This window comes from Malania oleifera, chromosome 6, assembly GCF_029873635.1.
Source record: "Malania oleifera isolate guangnan ecotype guangnan chromosome 6, ASM2987363v1, whole genome shotgun sequence".
In the NCBI taxonomy this organism is placed as follows: domain Eukaryota; kingdom Viridiplantae; phylum Streptophyta; class Magnoliopsida; order Santalales; family Ximeniaceae; genus Malania; species Malania oleifera.
The window spans coordinates 39,996,633-40,010,480 of record NC_080422.1 but is presented as its reverse complement, the minus strand read 5'-3'; the positions used below and the strand labels follow the sequence as shown (position 1 = coordinate 40,010,480).

The 13,848-nt window shown below is 36.5% G+C and overlaps 1 protein-coding gene across 2 annotated transcripts in view; it reads right to left on the bottom strand.

Annotated features, from left to right (window-relative positions):
• Positions 1-1,218: 1,218 nt before the first annotated feature.
• The window catches only part of LOC131157546 (uncharacterized), an 82,471-nt gene continuing 69,841 nt past the window's right edge, over positions 1,219-13,848 (bottom strand). For both annotated transcript variants that reach the window (XM_058111784.1, XM_058111785.1), the window contains one exon: positions 1,219-1,551. In XM_058111784.1, coding sequence (XP_057967767.1) covers positions 1,379-1,551 — 173 coding nt within the window. In that variant the 3' untranslated portion in view covers positions 1,219-1,378. The remainder of the gene's footprint in view (positions 1,552-13,848) is intronic.

The following is a 13,848-nucleotide window of genomic DNA, read 5'->3' as shown; positions in this document are numbered from 1 at the left end:
TTATTTTTCCTAAATTTTTCCATTAATTTTCTTAAAAGATAAATAGCTTCTGTGGTAGATCTCCTAGGCATAAAACCAAATTGATTTTCTGAGATCTTCATTTTTAACCTTAATCTTTGTTCAACTACCATTTCTCATAGTTTCATCGTACTCATAAGTTTAATTCGACGATAGTTATTACAATTTTGAATATCTCTTTTATTTTTGTATATAGATATTAAAGTGTTTTTCCTCCATTCATCCGACATTTTCTTAAATTTTACTATTGTATTAAATAAATTAGCTAACCATATAATTCCGTTATCAGCCAAGCATTTCCAAACTTCAATTGGGATGTTATCTGATCTCATAACTTTCCCATTTTTCATCTTTTTTAGTACAAACTTAACTTCGTTGACTCTAATTTTGTGAATAAATCTTATATTTTTAGTCTTTTCCTCACAATTCTAAGTTTAAGTCTTCTATTTGATTTTCGTTAAACAACTTACTAAAATAACTTCGCTATTTTTATTCAATATCTTTGTCCTTAACCAAGACAATATCATCCTCACTTTTTATACATTTTACATTTCCTAAATCCTTACTTTTCATTTCTCTAACTTTAGCAAGTTTAAATATATTTCTTTCCCCTTCTTTTGTACCCAATCTATCATACAAACTATTAAATTATCTATATTTAACTTCACTAACGACCCTTTTTGCATCTTTTCTTGCCTCCTTATGTTTTTCAAAATTATCTCTGTTTCTTTATTTTTGTCACGTTTTAGATTTTTTTATACATCTTTATCCCACTACTAACTCTCTTTGCTATTCGAAAATCTTCCCCTTGATTCACCTAAAATCTTTTTTGCTATCTTTTTAATAGAGCTATCTAATCTATTCCAAAGAATATTTGTATCTATCTCATCGTCTAAGGTTCAATCTCCATCTTTGATCATTTTATCTTTAAATTTTATTATATTTTCTACTTTTAGGTTTCACTATCTAGTTCTCCTACACTGATTTATTTTATCTTTTTTCTTCCATTTTTTAATACATATATCTAACACTAAGATTATATTGTGTGGTTAGACTTTCACATGGAATGGATGAACGTTGGTATCTAATTGCCAAAAAGTTATTTGGTTTAGATTAATTTTAGGTTTTTGAAAATTTCAATTTATTTTGGCCCAACCAGGGTGAATTTTTTTTTTAATTGTATTTTGGCAAGAAGAAATCTTTAACCACAATAAAAAAACAAAATATGAGATTTCACAAGAGAGAATTTACACAGATTTATCAACTTTCCAGCACACAACCTCAAAGCTAAAGCACTTGTCAGTCGTTGATCATCTATACTCGAAAGGAAAAAACAAAACAAAACAAAACGTGGTTCATCTCAGTGTTCTCCATAACCAGAATAATCTTTCACCATCAAAATCTCACCACATAACTTCTGAGGCACTTGCTCCAAGGCTTTTCCTTCTTGCCAAGCTTGCCCTACAACCACCCCCGGTCCCACGTGACGACCATATACAACCACCTGATCAGAGAAAGGCCACGGATGTTTTGCTGCAAATGCATAAAACAACTAAAATTAAGAAGACTGCTCTGAGGTTATGAAGCCAGAACGAAATGCATGAAAACAATTTGGAGATCACAAGAAAAGAGCTTAGCATCACGGGCCTACATGGCAAGCAGGGAAAGGGGAGAGATCTGTACACTGCCGCTCTCCTTCTTACCTTGGTTACCACCATCACCGATGCATGATGCATAGCATCACTCAGATTATAATTTAGGTTTTCTAGCAAAATGCAATTTATCTAATTTGAATCATGCAAATAAGTAGCGAGGAAGTAGGACTAGGAAGGATGAAGAGGTAGTAATCAAATACAAAAAAAAAAAAAAAAAAAGACTACAGAAAAACATACACAAACACATCGAAGGCATTTCTGCTGTGACTCAAATGAGGAATGGAGGAATTCGCCTCTCTCCCTCTCTCTCTCTCTCTCTCTCTCTCTCTGCAGGGTGGGAGGGAATGAAGAAAACAATACAAGTACTCTTTACCATTCAAAAAAGAAGCCTTATCATGACCAGACCTTTTCCAGACTGTTTATTTACAAAATAATAGTACTCACGGAATTTATAGCAATTTGAAATATCTGATCTTTAATCATTATTTACTATTTTTCTTCACTTTTCCCCTGATATTCTTTATATATAACTCTATCAACATTATGATGGAGGACTGCTTGTGCCACCTTTTGAGCATTTTTATAAGACATGTAAGTAAGGAAATTAGGGATTTCCTACTAATTTGGGACTCTTGCTTATTTTAGGAATTTTAGTTCTTTGGGTTTCTTTTTTGATACTTTAAATCACTGTGGAGTAATTTTGCAATAATTGATTATTTTATCTTTAAGATTTCCTATTTTCTTGTCAAAATAGGCTTACAGATGCAAGGGAAGATGAATCCGAAGAGGCTTCCTCCTAATTGTTGCTTCTGCCTCATAGCCATCTGGTCAGACTCGCAATCTCCCAATCCAGACCATCTCAACCTCCACAGAGCCCCTTCTCAGTCCAACCCCAAAGCTACAAATGAAGTTTAAACCCACAGGAAAAAAGAATTCACCGCTGCCACAAACAGGGGATGATGAAGTAGGAAAAAGAAAAAAGGAAAAATAGCTGCAGTGATGGAGAAAGTGTAGCAGAAGCAGAGGAAAAAGAAAAATGTTGCTGCCAATCTGAAAATCAGAGAAAGCTACAGGATAAACAAAATAATGAGAAAAGGTATAGAAAAATATAGAGTGCTTCTTCTTCCTCAGAACTTTGTGGAGATTTATTGTTGGCAAAGCCAAACTCACTGCTGTCGAACTCATCATTGAATTCTTAGTCCTGCCAATTTGCAGCTTTATAATGTCTTCTGCTTCAGTACCAAGTGATCTCCCAATCATAGTTGACCCAGCCTGAATCTCCTCCAGCATTGCCGCACCCCAATTATTGACACTCAAAGCATCTCTGACTTTATGTTTGCAAGAAAGTACTTCTGTTCTTAGGGGGCTCCCTAATGATGGACAGACTGGATAATTTTAGGCAATTATACTCTAGTTGACGATTTAGAAACTAAAGATTCAATATCTTAAAAATTTTAGTTAAGTTAGAGTTTTGGATTTTATATTGATATTTAGTTATTTGAGGTTATTTTCGAATATTTTTATTGTTTTTATCCTTTTTCTTAGTTGCCTTGTAAATATAGGCTTATGGACGTGAGGGACCAATGATTACTTGCATGTCCTTAGCTTCTTTTCTGGTTATTATTTCTCTTTTCTCCTTCTTTTTTTCTTCATCATTTTTTCTCTCCTTATTTTCTCACTCAAACCTATTTCTGCATGTGTTTGATTTCTCCTTTGCTGTCCTATCTCATACATTTAATTGGTATCAGAGAAAACTCAGATTTTCCACATCTGCACCGCCATCATTGTGTAGTTGTCCTCTTTCTGCCCAGTATTCACCCACCCAAGTCTCCCAACCAAAACTCTCATTCCCACGAAAAAGGTCCCCTTCAATCCAAAGTTCAAGCCACAAGGGGAAAAAATGATAGTCGCAGAAGCACGGAAGAACAGCCAAAAAAAGAAAGAAGAGGAAATTGTCATCAGCCAACCCAATTTGACGCACCCAGTTGAACCCATACCCATCCAACAGATTAGAAATTAATCTTGGCCCCTCAATATATGCACATTAGCCTTTACATGAGAATTGAGACCTCCCCACTTGCCAAAAGATTTTGTCCCTTCGCATTGATACTGTCGACAAGAAATTTAACAACTAAAAAATGAATTCTGTTAGGCTTAAAATTTTTGGTATGGAGATGAAGGGATATAGATTAGGTAGCAGAATGGTCCTTTAATTTCATAGGGCTAGTCCAAGGTATTCTCCATACCCCTACTCCCTGACTGATGGGCATGTTGAACTCTCTGCAGAAGGGGCGTAATTGGTTCATTATGGTTCAGTTTTGAGCAAAACCGAAAACCAAACCAAACCAATTGGTTTTTAAATTATTCAAACTGAAACCAAACCGCACACCGACAGATTAACTTAATCATAAACCGCTCTTTTCCGGTTCGGTTAAGTTTTTCTTGGTTATTAATACAAAATTTTAATCTTTAATTGGCTCAACTGAAGGTAGGCCAAAACGAAGGCCAAAAAGAAAAAAAGTTTTATGCACAAAAGAAATGGCTTTAATTGCCATAGCCCAGCCATTAATTAGACAAGCCCCACCTAAAAAAATTTATACACAAATACCCAAAAGATACGGGATTTTTTAAATTGTCCCAGCTCATCAATTAAATAGACAAGCCTAGCCCTCTATGTTTGAACACAAGGAATATATACTACCCAGCCCATGCATTTATAGGAGAGGGAAGGGTCTTACATTCTCCTCCAGCCGATGTGGGAGAATGGTTCCCATCCCAACACCCAGCACCAGCAGCCAACTCTTCAATCCACTCAATGCTCTCACTCTTCAGTCACTTGCCCCACATCGAAAGAATGAACATGGGGGGTGCCTCTGCTTCTCTATAAATACAACTGAAGGTTTATTATTTTCATATGAAAAATTATCAAATTATTATTATACATTTATGTTTGTATATGTTGTTGTTGTTGTTGTTATTATTATTTTAAAATTATTTTTACATTAATTGGGTTTTCAGTTTTTTTTGGTTTGGTTTTCTTACAAAACCAAAATCGAAACGAAAGTTGGTTTTTATAAAAGCCAAAACCAAACCGAAGACCAAAACCAAAACACCAAACCAAATTGTTAAACTGCTTAGTTTTTGGTTTTCGGTAAATTTTGTACACCCCTAATCTGCAGTTAATTTTGTAGGTAAGTATTATAAAGAGCTTATCCCATAGAGAGTCAGTATCACAAAGAACTCTTGATAGGGGTGATAAATACTCCCCCAGGTTTGATCATGAGGATCACTTGAATATCACTAAAAGAGAAAGCCAATATATGATGGGAAGTAAGCAAATGCTCTAGTGGTTAGATCAACCTGCTGTACCTAGTGGGAAGCATGAGTCAAAGACTGAAAATAGAGATACCTTCTCCTCCTAAGAAAGAGTTGTTTAGTGAGCTCTTGAACATAGACAAACTACCACAATGGCTAGTTATATGGAACGACTTGAGAAGCTTTTGCTTAGAACTGGTATTGTTGAGAATAAATGGTCTCAACATGGATATTAGGAAAGAGATTGAGTTGCATTCCCTTAAAAGACTTAAGAGGTAGCCTACTAGAAAGCCATTTTCATAGAGAAGTACCTCAAGATTCCTTGTAGGACATCATTTGAGTGGGTGCCACCAATCTAGATCCTTTCTTTGTTCTAAGTTTGTTGTTCCCATACTATTGTCCCAATCTAGCTTGAGGATAAATACTGCTACTCTTTTGTCACTTGTTCTACTGGTTCTAGCACTCCTCAAGCTAGTAGTTCATCTATGCAGCCCATTGTTTCCACATAAGAGGTCACATTGCTACCTGTTGTCTCCAAAGAGCCTTAGCTTTGGAGGATGAAGCAGATGATATATCAGGTTAGGATCGGGTTGCAGGTACAGTTGAGAAATTGGATTATGAGAGTGACCTAGTTGGTGACTGAGAGGAGGAAGATTTGGTTAAGTGTCTTGTCTACTACTATGGACACTTAGAAGTGAAAAAGGACTACTATTTCTCACACCCTCATCAAATGTGGGGATAAGCATGAAATCTGGTCATTGATCGGATGAATGCAGCATCTAATGCTGCTTTAGGTAAACTAAACCTTAAGGTAGAGATCCTTCTAGGGCAAATAGGGTGGACATGACCAATCTATCAATCATTGAGAGGTGCCATGTGCTCATCGAAGTAGGAGATTACAAGGAGAGAGTTTATTGTGATGTGTCACCCCCGTGGATGTAGCTTTGTTAGGGAATCCTTGGTTATATGATCTTCAAAAAAAACACATGCTAATGTAAAAAGGCAAGAATATTATTTTGAAACCTAACAAGTCCACAACCAGGATCCTAAGTTTAGGAACAAGCGAATCGTATAGGTCCCTCTAACAGAGTATTCATTTGCTACTATTGAGATAGAGAGCTTTAAAAGCATCTGATAGCAGTCATACCTAGGGGAGGCTTCCCTTGAGGTCATTGACCCTACACATGAACCCCCCCCCCCCCCTTCCCCCAATCACCCCACCCCATCCCATCCAAAACACACACAAAATCTCAGGGCTACAAATGAGTCAAACTGCTTGTGGCTACTTGGTGCTTGGCTTGATAATGGTTTATTCAAAGTCGATTAAAACGAAACCTACATTCTAAGCTTTCCAATTAAACAAGCTGAACTCAAGCCTAATCATCTTAGCTCACTAGGCTTATGAGCTGGTCTTCTAATTGTTTGTTCATCTGCTTTGCGAGTTAACTCCTTCACAGCTTGATAGCAAGCTTGGCTGGCAGGCTTTTGAGCTAACTCGTTAAAAAAGATCGTTAACACTTATTTAGGACTGTTAAAAAGCTTGACTTATGACTCACTAAAATGACGCCTTTTATATATATATATATATATAACAAAAGAAGATTTCATTAATAGATAAAGAATGTACAAAAGCAGTGAGATATCTCCTGAGACAAGCTAGGATAAAATTGATGTCATTTTAGGTGTTAAAAGTTTAAATTTTAAAACATATTTCTCTTCAATTACCATTTGTTAGGGGCTTGAAGCAAATTTGGGTCGAGCTCAAGTTCTTAAGCCTAAACCAAGCTTTTGAGCTATACTCAAGCTTGGCTTGTTCGTTAATACGAAACTGTTGATGGTTAACTTAGTCATTTAGCATTTTAAGTGTGTGTGTTATGTTAACAAGTGAGATTTAGTAAGGGCATTACGGTCATTGGCACGTCACTTTGACATATATTATATATAAAGGGCGAGACCTATCATTGTGATTAGGTCTTCCATTTCACCCAATACCCAACATGTTATCAGAGCATGATTCAGAGACCTAAATCTAATTGTAACAGCCATTATCAGAACCAAAGCCCAAAACCCTAAATCCGCTGCATGCCTACCATGTAGAAGAATTTCCAGCAACACCATAGCCCTAAAACATAGCCAGCAGCTGCCAGAAGCCAGAGCAGTTGCTGGAAAATTCCTGGGTGACACTGCCAGTTCAGGAAGACAAAATCCACAACTGATTTTGCAAAAACAACACCATAGCCACCCACTGACACTGCCGGCCTGCTCCCCACAGAAATCTCATCTCCAGCAGCTTCCCCATGCGCCGGTGAGTGAAGCCAATTTCAGGCATGTTTCTGGCCTGGATTCTTCCAGCAGGGCTTGAATCCCTCCATAAACATATTATTGAAGTTTTTCTTGATGTTTTTTATCCAAAGATCTCACCTTTTTTAGTTGTTCATTTACGACATCCGAGGAATGGTTGTTTGATGCTTATCGAAGCTGTTTTTCAATGTTTATTGAGTTTAGTGAGCCTGAAACAGTGGTATTTGCTGTGTTTTTGATTGGTGTGTTGTGGCTTCTTGTTTGCATCAGTTGTCTTGTGTATGTTGGGATCGGATTGGTGAATTTGAAAAACATGTTGCCTACTCTGTATTTTTTAATATGTTGCTCTATCGAGGTTGTATTTATGTTGGGGTAGAGTTCCCAAATCCCAAAAGTGTGTCTCCCCTGTCGGTTACTTGTCTGAGTGAACAACGTACTACAGCTGTTTCAGAGGAAGAGTACTTAAAAGTTCCTGCAGTATCAGGCATCTCAACAAACATCTCATCACATTGCATCTTTTGCTCAGCAAAGTAACCTCCATCTGTATGTCATCCAGTATCTCTCCCACTAGTCCCTGGATTATTAACACTACTGCTACTGACCATATGACAGGTGTCAACAATTTCTTTTCTACTTTCCGGTATTCTACAAATCTACCTTCAGTTACCCTTTCTGATGGGTCCACTACTGCTGCTAAGGGAACACGAACAGTAAATCCTACTCCATCTCTCTTTCTTCTGTTCTTTACATTCCTAAATCCCCCTTTAATCTCATGTCCGTTAGTAAAATTACGAAGTCACTAAATTGCTCTGTAACCTTCGTTCCTGATTCTGATCCTATTCAAAATCTAAAGATGAGGACAATGATTGGTATAGAATGTGATGCTCGTGCACTTTACTACTTTGAGTCATTCTCTTCTACGAGTGCCTATAGTGCCACTACCACACCACATCAAATCCATTGTTGCCTTGGTCATCAATCATTTGGCAAGTTAAAACAAATAGCTCCTACTTTGAGTTCCGTGTCTAACCTTGACTATAAGTCTTGTCGATTAGGAAAGCATCATCGTATTCCGTTTGCCTCCCAAGTCAATTAAAGAGCTGTTAGCCCTTTTATGTTAGTCCATTCCAATGTTTAGGGTCCTAGCCACGTCACGTCAAAGTTGGGGTTTCAATACTTTATCATTTGTCAACGACTACTCCAGAATTACTGGGTTGTATTTTATAAAAGATTGATCTGCGTTTTTTAATATCTTTTGCGCCTTTTGCTCTTAAATAAGGACTCAGTTTGATATGCTAGTCCAGATACTTCGTAGTGATAATGTTGAAGAGTACTTCAATACTCAATTCATTACCTATATGACAAACTCTGGCATGATCCATTAGTCATCTTGTGCCCACACTCCACAACAAAATGGAGTTGCAGAGCAGAAAAGCAGACATATTCTTGAAGTCACTGGAACCCTTTTGTATCAAGTGAATGTCTCCAAAAGTGTTTTGGAGTGATGCTATGCTCATCACTTGCTCTCTGATCAATAAAATGCCATCTTCTATGTGGTGGTAAAATCCCATATTCAATTAACTTCCCTAAGTCTCTTTGTTCTCCCTTCCTTCTTGTATATTTGGTTGTGTTTCCTTTGTTCATAAAGTTAAATCCATGAAGGAATAAATTCGATTCTCATGCTATCAAATGTATTTTTCAAGGTTCTTGCTATACTTAAAAAAGGATATAGATGTTATAGTCCCATTTTACATCGATTTTTTGTCTCTGCTGATGTCACCTTTCTTGAGTCTACACTGTACTATTCTGATTCCTTGAGTTCTGTTGACCTTGATGAGTCTCTTCCTTTGCCTAGCCTTCTCAATCATAACCTATTTCCATCTTCCAGTCTTCTTGCATCTTCATCCAGTTTAAGTCTTTCTTGTCACTTGGATCATTCGAATCTGCAAGTGTACACACAACTACTCAAAGAATTAGAGCCTCCTCCAACTTTTGATGAGAATTGACAAGTACCATTAAATGATGAGAATCGACAAGCACCATTAAAGGATCCATTGCATGTTCCAGTTGAGCCTATCAATAGAGAGAGATCCAAGAAGATCAAAAAGAACTTCATGGGATGATTCAAGATAATTCGGGCTTATTCAAAAATGGGGCACCCAAGCTTGGCCCAAAGAAAGATGAAGGCTCAATAAACTTAATCCAAGTTTCTGATAGAGTTGATCTTGCTTAATTGCTATAATCTTTTTAATAATGGTGTGCTATTCAAATATGGGATTTGACTCTTTGAGTTTTGTGTTATATTTAATTTGTAATCTTGTAAGAAGTCTTAATAAGTTGTTGAGAGTTGTTGGGCCTCCCTTTGACTTTTGTGTTATATTTTAATTTGTAATCTTGCAAGAAGTCTTAGTAAGTTGTTGAGAGTTAAGAGTGGTTGGAAGTGTTTAATGCTTTGTCTCCTAGGCTATGCCTATAAATAGCCTTCTCATTGTAAGAACAAAGATCATGGAATAAAACATTGAATAAAAATGTGAGGTTTTGTTGCTTCTGTTGGTCCTTCAGAGAACTTGAGAACTTATCAAGGATTCTTCCTTGTGGCATTCAAATTTTATACCTTTGGTTCGTGATTTAATTATAATGGGTCGAGGTTTGTTACTTTATACCTTCGGTTCATGATTTAATTATAATCATTGGGTCAAGGTTTGCTACATAAACCTTCAGTTTGTGTTTCATTTATAAACGTTGGATCGAGGTTTTCTATCCAAAATCTGAATTTTATCTTTCTTGGGCAGGTATTCCAATATTGGTTGTTGGGTTTCAACGCGTGTCAGTTGAGGTTCGCATCATTTGGCAAGTATTTCAATATTATTCGCTGGGTCTCAACACATGTCGATTGGGGTTCGCCTCATTTGGTATCAGAGCTTAAGTTTTAAAAATCAGGTTTACTATCCTTTTATCATTTGTTTCTTGTTTTCATCCTATCTTATTATGTTTATGTTCATTATTTGTTCTTGTTTTGTAACGTGTACCAAGTTAGAAAAAAAAAAAAGGTATCAAAAAAGAAAAAAAAAAAAAAAAGAGACGTCAAAAAAATAAAAGAAAGCCAAAAAAAAAAAAGAAGCGTTAGGAAAGAAAAAAAAAGAGATGTCAAACAAAGAAAACAAAGCAAAAAAAAAAAGGTGATATTGAAGCAACAGGTACTATCATTTGGTACTTACCAAAGTTTTTTTTTTTTTCTTGAATCGTGTCTTTTGTAGTTTCATTTCCCTCAAAAATATGATTTTTTGTCCTCTTCCTTTATCCGTTGTTTCTATAATATTTTCTTTCCGTCAATATTGGTTTAAAATACTACACGGATTCGAGGACGAATCCTTTTGAAGAGAGGGGTAATGATGAGAACTGACAAGTACCATTAAATGATGAGAATCGACAAGCACCATTAAAGGATCCATTGCATGTTCCAGCTGGGTCTATCAATAGAGAGAGATCCAAGAAGATCAAAGAAGCACTTCATGGAATGATTCAAGATAATTCGGGCTTATTCAAAAATGGGGCACCCAAGCTTGGCCCAAAGAAAGATGAAGGCTTAATAAACTTAATCCAAGTTTCTGATAGAGTTGATCTTGCTTAAATGCTATAATCTTTTTAATAATGGGGTGCTATTCAAATATGGGATTTGACTCTTTGAGTTTTGTGTTATATTTAATTTGTAATCTTGTAAGAAGTCTTAGTAAGTAGTTGAGAATTGTTGAGCCTCCCTTTGACTTTTGTGTTATATTTAATTTGTAATCTTGCAAGAAGTCTTAGTAAGTTGTTGAGAGTTAAGAGTGGTTGGAAGTGTTTAATGCTTTGTCTCCTAGGCTATGCCTATAAATAGCCTTCTCATTGTAAGAACAAAGATCATGAAATAAAACATTGAATAAAAATGTGAGGTTTTGTTGCTTCAGTTAGTTCTTCAGAGAACTTGAGAACTTATCGAGGATTCTTCCATGTGGCGTTCAAATTTTATACCTTTGGTTTGTTATTTAATTATAATCATTGGGTCGAGGTTTGTTACTTTATACCTTCGGTTCGTGAATTAATTATAATCATTGGGTCAAGGTTTGCTACATAAACCTTCGGTTTGCATTTCATTTATAAGCATTGGGTCGAGGTTTTCTATCCAAAATCTGAATTTTAGCTTTCTTGGGCAAGTATTCCAATATTGGTTGTTGGGTTTCAACGCGTGTCAGTTGAGGTTCGCATCATTTGGCAAGTATTCCAATATTGTTCGTTGGGTTTCAACACATGTCGATTGGGGTTCGCAAATGAGGTGAATTCCCGCCAAAATAACGAGATCCGACAAAAAAAAGGAACCCAAGATCGTTCTACGTTCAGAATTGAATGATAGACCTAGACCCGTTGTTTACGATAAACAAGAACCTTGGTATATACGACCTCAACCCGTTGTTTATTGCGAAACAAGAACCTCGGTATAAGGAAGACGCCACAAATGGTGGTGGAAAACCATTTGATAAGTCGTTGGTGAACGCCACGGGAAATCCCGATAAGTTCGAATAGTTCTTCAAAGAACCGCAGAGAAAATACTCTCACAATTTTATTCAATGTTTTATTCCATGATCTTTGTTCTTACAATGAGAAGGCTATTTATAGGCATAGCCTAGGAGACAAAGCATTAAACACTTCCAACCACTCTTAACTCTCAACAACTTACTAAGACTTCTTGCAAGATTACAAATTAAATATAACACAAAAGTCAAAGGAAGGCCCAACAACTCTCAACAACTTACTAAGACTTTTTACAAGATTACAAATTAAATATAACACAAAACTCAAAGAGTCAAATCTCAAATTTGAATAGCACACCATTATTAAAAAGATTATAGCATATAAGCAAGATCAACTCTATCAGAAACTTGGATTAAGTTTATTAAGTCTTCATCTTTCTTTGGGCCAAGCTTGGGTGCCCCATTTTTGAATAAGCCTGAATTATCTTAAATCATCCCATGAAGTGCTTCTTTGATTTTCTTGGATCTCTCTCTATTGATAGGCCCAATTGGAACATGCAATGAATCCTTTCATGGTGCTTGTCGATTCTCATCATTTAATGGTACTTGTCAATTCTCATCAACTTTAACTTCTACACCTCCAATTCCCTTGTTAGATGATTATCTTCCTCAAGTGGTTGATCCTCTTATTGCTTTTCGAAAAGGTAAACAGATTTGTGCCCAACATCTGTTTCTTATGATTTCTTGTCACCCTCATACTACTATTTTGTTCGTCCCTAACTTCTATTGCTCTTCCCAAGTCTATTTCTGAAGCCCTATCCCATTCTCTGTGGAGGGAAGCTATTATAGAAGAGATGCATGCTCTATAGGATAACAATACTTGGGACTTGGTACTTCTTCCTCTTGATAAGTCTATGGTTGGTTGTCATTGTGAAGGTTAATCAAGATGGTTCCTTGGCTCGATTGAAGGCCCACCTTGTTGCTAAAGGATATACTCAAGTGTATGGCCTATACTATTCAAATGCCTTTTCCCCTGTAGCCAAACTTGCCTCATTACATCTGTTCATCTCCTTAGCCACCACCTATCACTAGCCTTTAGACCAGTTAGACATGAAGAATGCTTTCTTACATGGTGAACTTTAGGAGGACATCTATATGGAGCAACTACCTAGGTTTGTTGCTTAAGGGGAGTCAAGTTTAGTGTGTCGGCTCAAGAAGTCATTATATGGTTTAAAACAGTCTACGAGGGCATGGTTTGGTTGCTTCAATGTTGTAGTACTTGAGTTTGACCTTCAATGATATGCAATAGATCATTTTGTATTTTATCATCATACTCCATCCGGAAGGATTCTACTTATTATGTATGTGGATGATTTTGTGATTACTAGTGATGATGATCAAGGTATTTAAAGCCTAAAGCATTTCTTGCAAACTAACTTTTAGACAAACGATTTGGGACCATTTAAGTACTTCTTGGGTATAGAAGTATTGAGATCACAAACCGGAACTGTCTTGTCATAGAGGAAGTATGTTCTTGATCTTTTAGATGAGATTGGATTGTTGGGATCTAAACCAATTTATACAATTATAGATCCTAACAATAAGCTAGTACTAGACATGGGTGATTTGTTGCCTAACCTACGATGATATTGGAGACTTGTGGGAAAGCTGAATTGTTTCATAGTCATCCTGTCGGATATATCTTTCGCAACAAGTGTTGTGAGCTAGTTTCTTGATTCTCCGAGAACAAGTCACTGGGATGCAGTAATTCGCATCTTAGGATATCTCAAAGGTGCACATGGGAGAGGTCTCTTATAATCGGATCAAGGTCACACTCATATTCAGGGACATACTAATGTAGATTAGGTCGGGTCACCTTCTAATAGAAGATCCACAACTAGATATTGTATCCTTGTTGGGGGAAATTTGGTGTTTAGAGGAGTACGAAACAAGCTATGGTGGCCATGTCGAGTGCTAGGTTAGAATATAGTGTCATGGCTCATACTATATGTGAACCTATTTGACTGAAGAACATGTTGGAAGAACTGGTT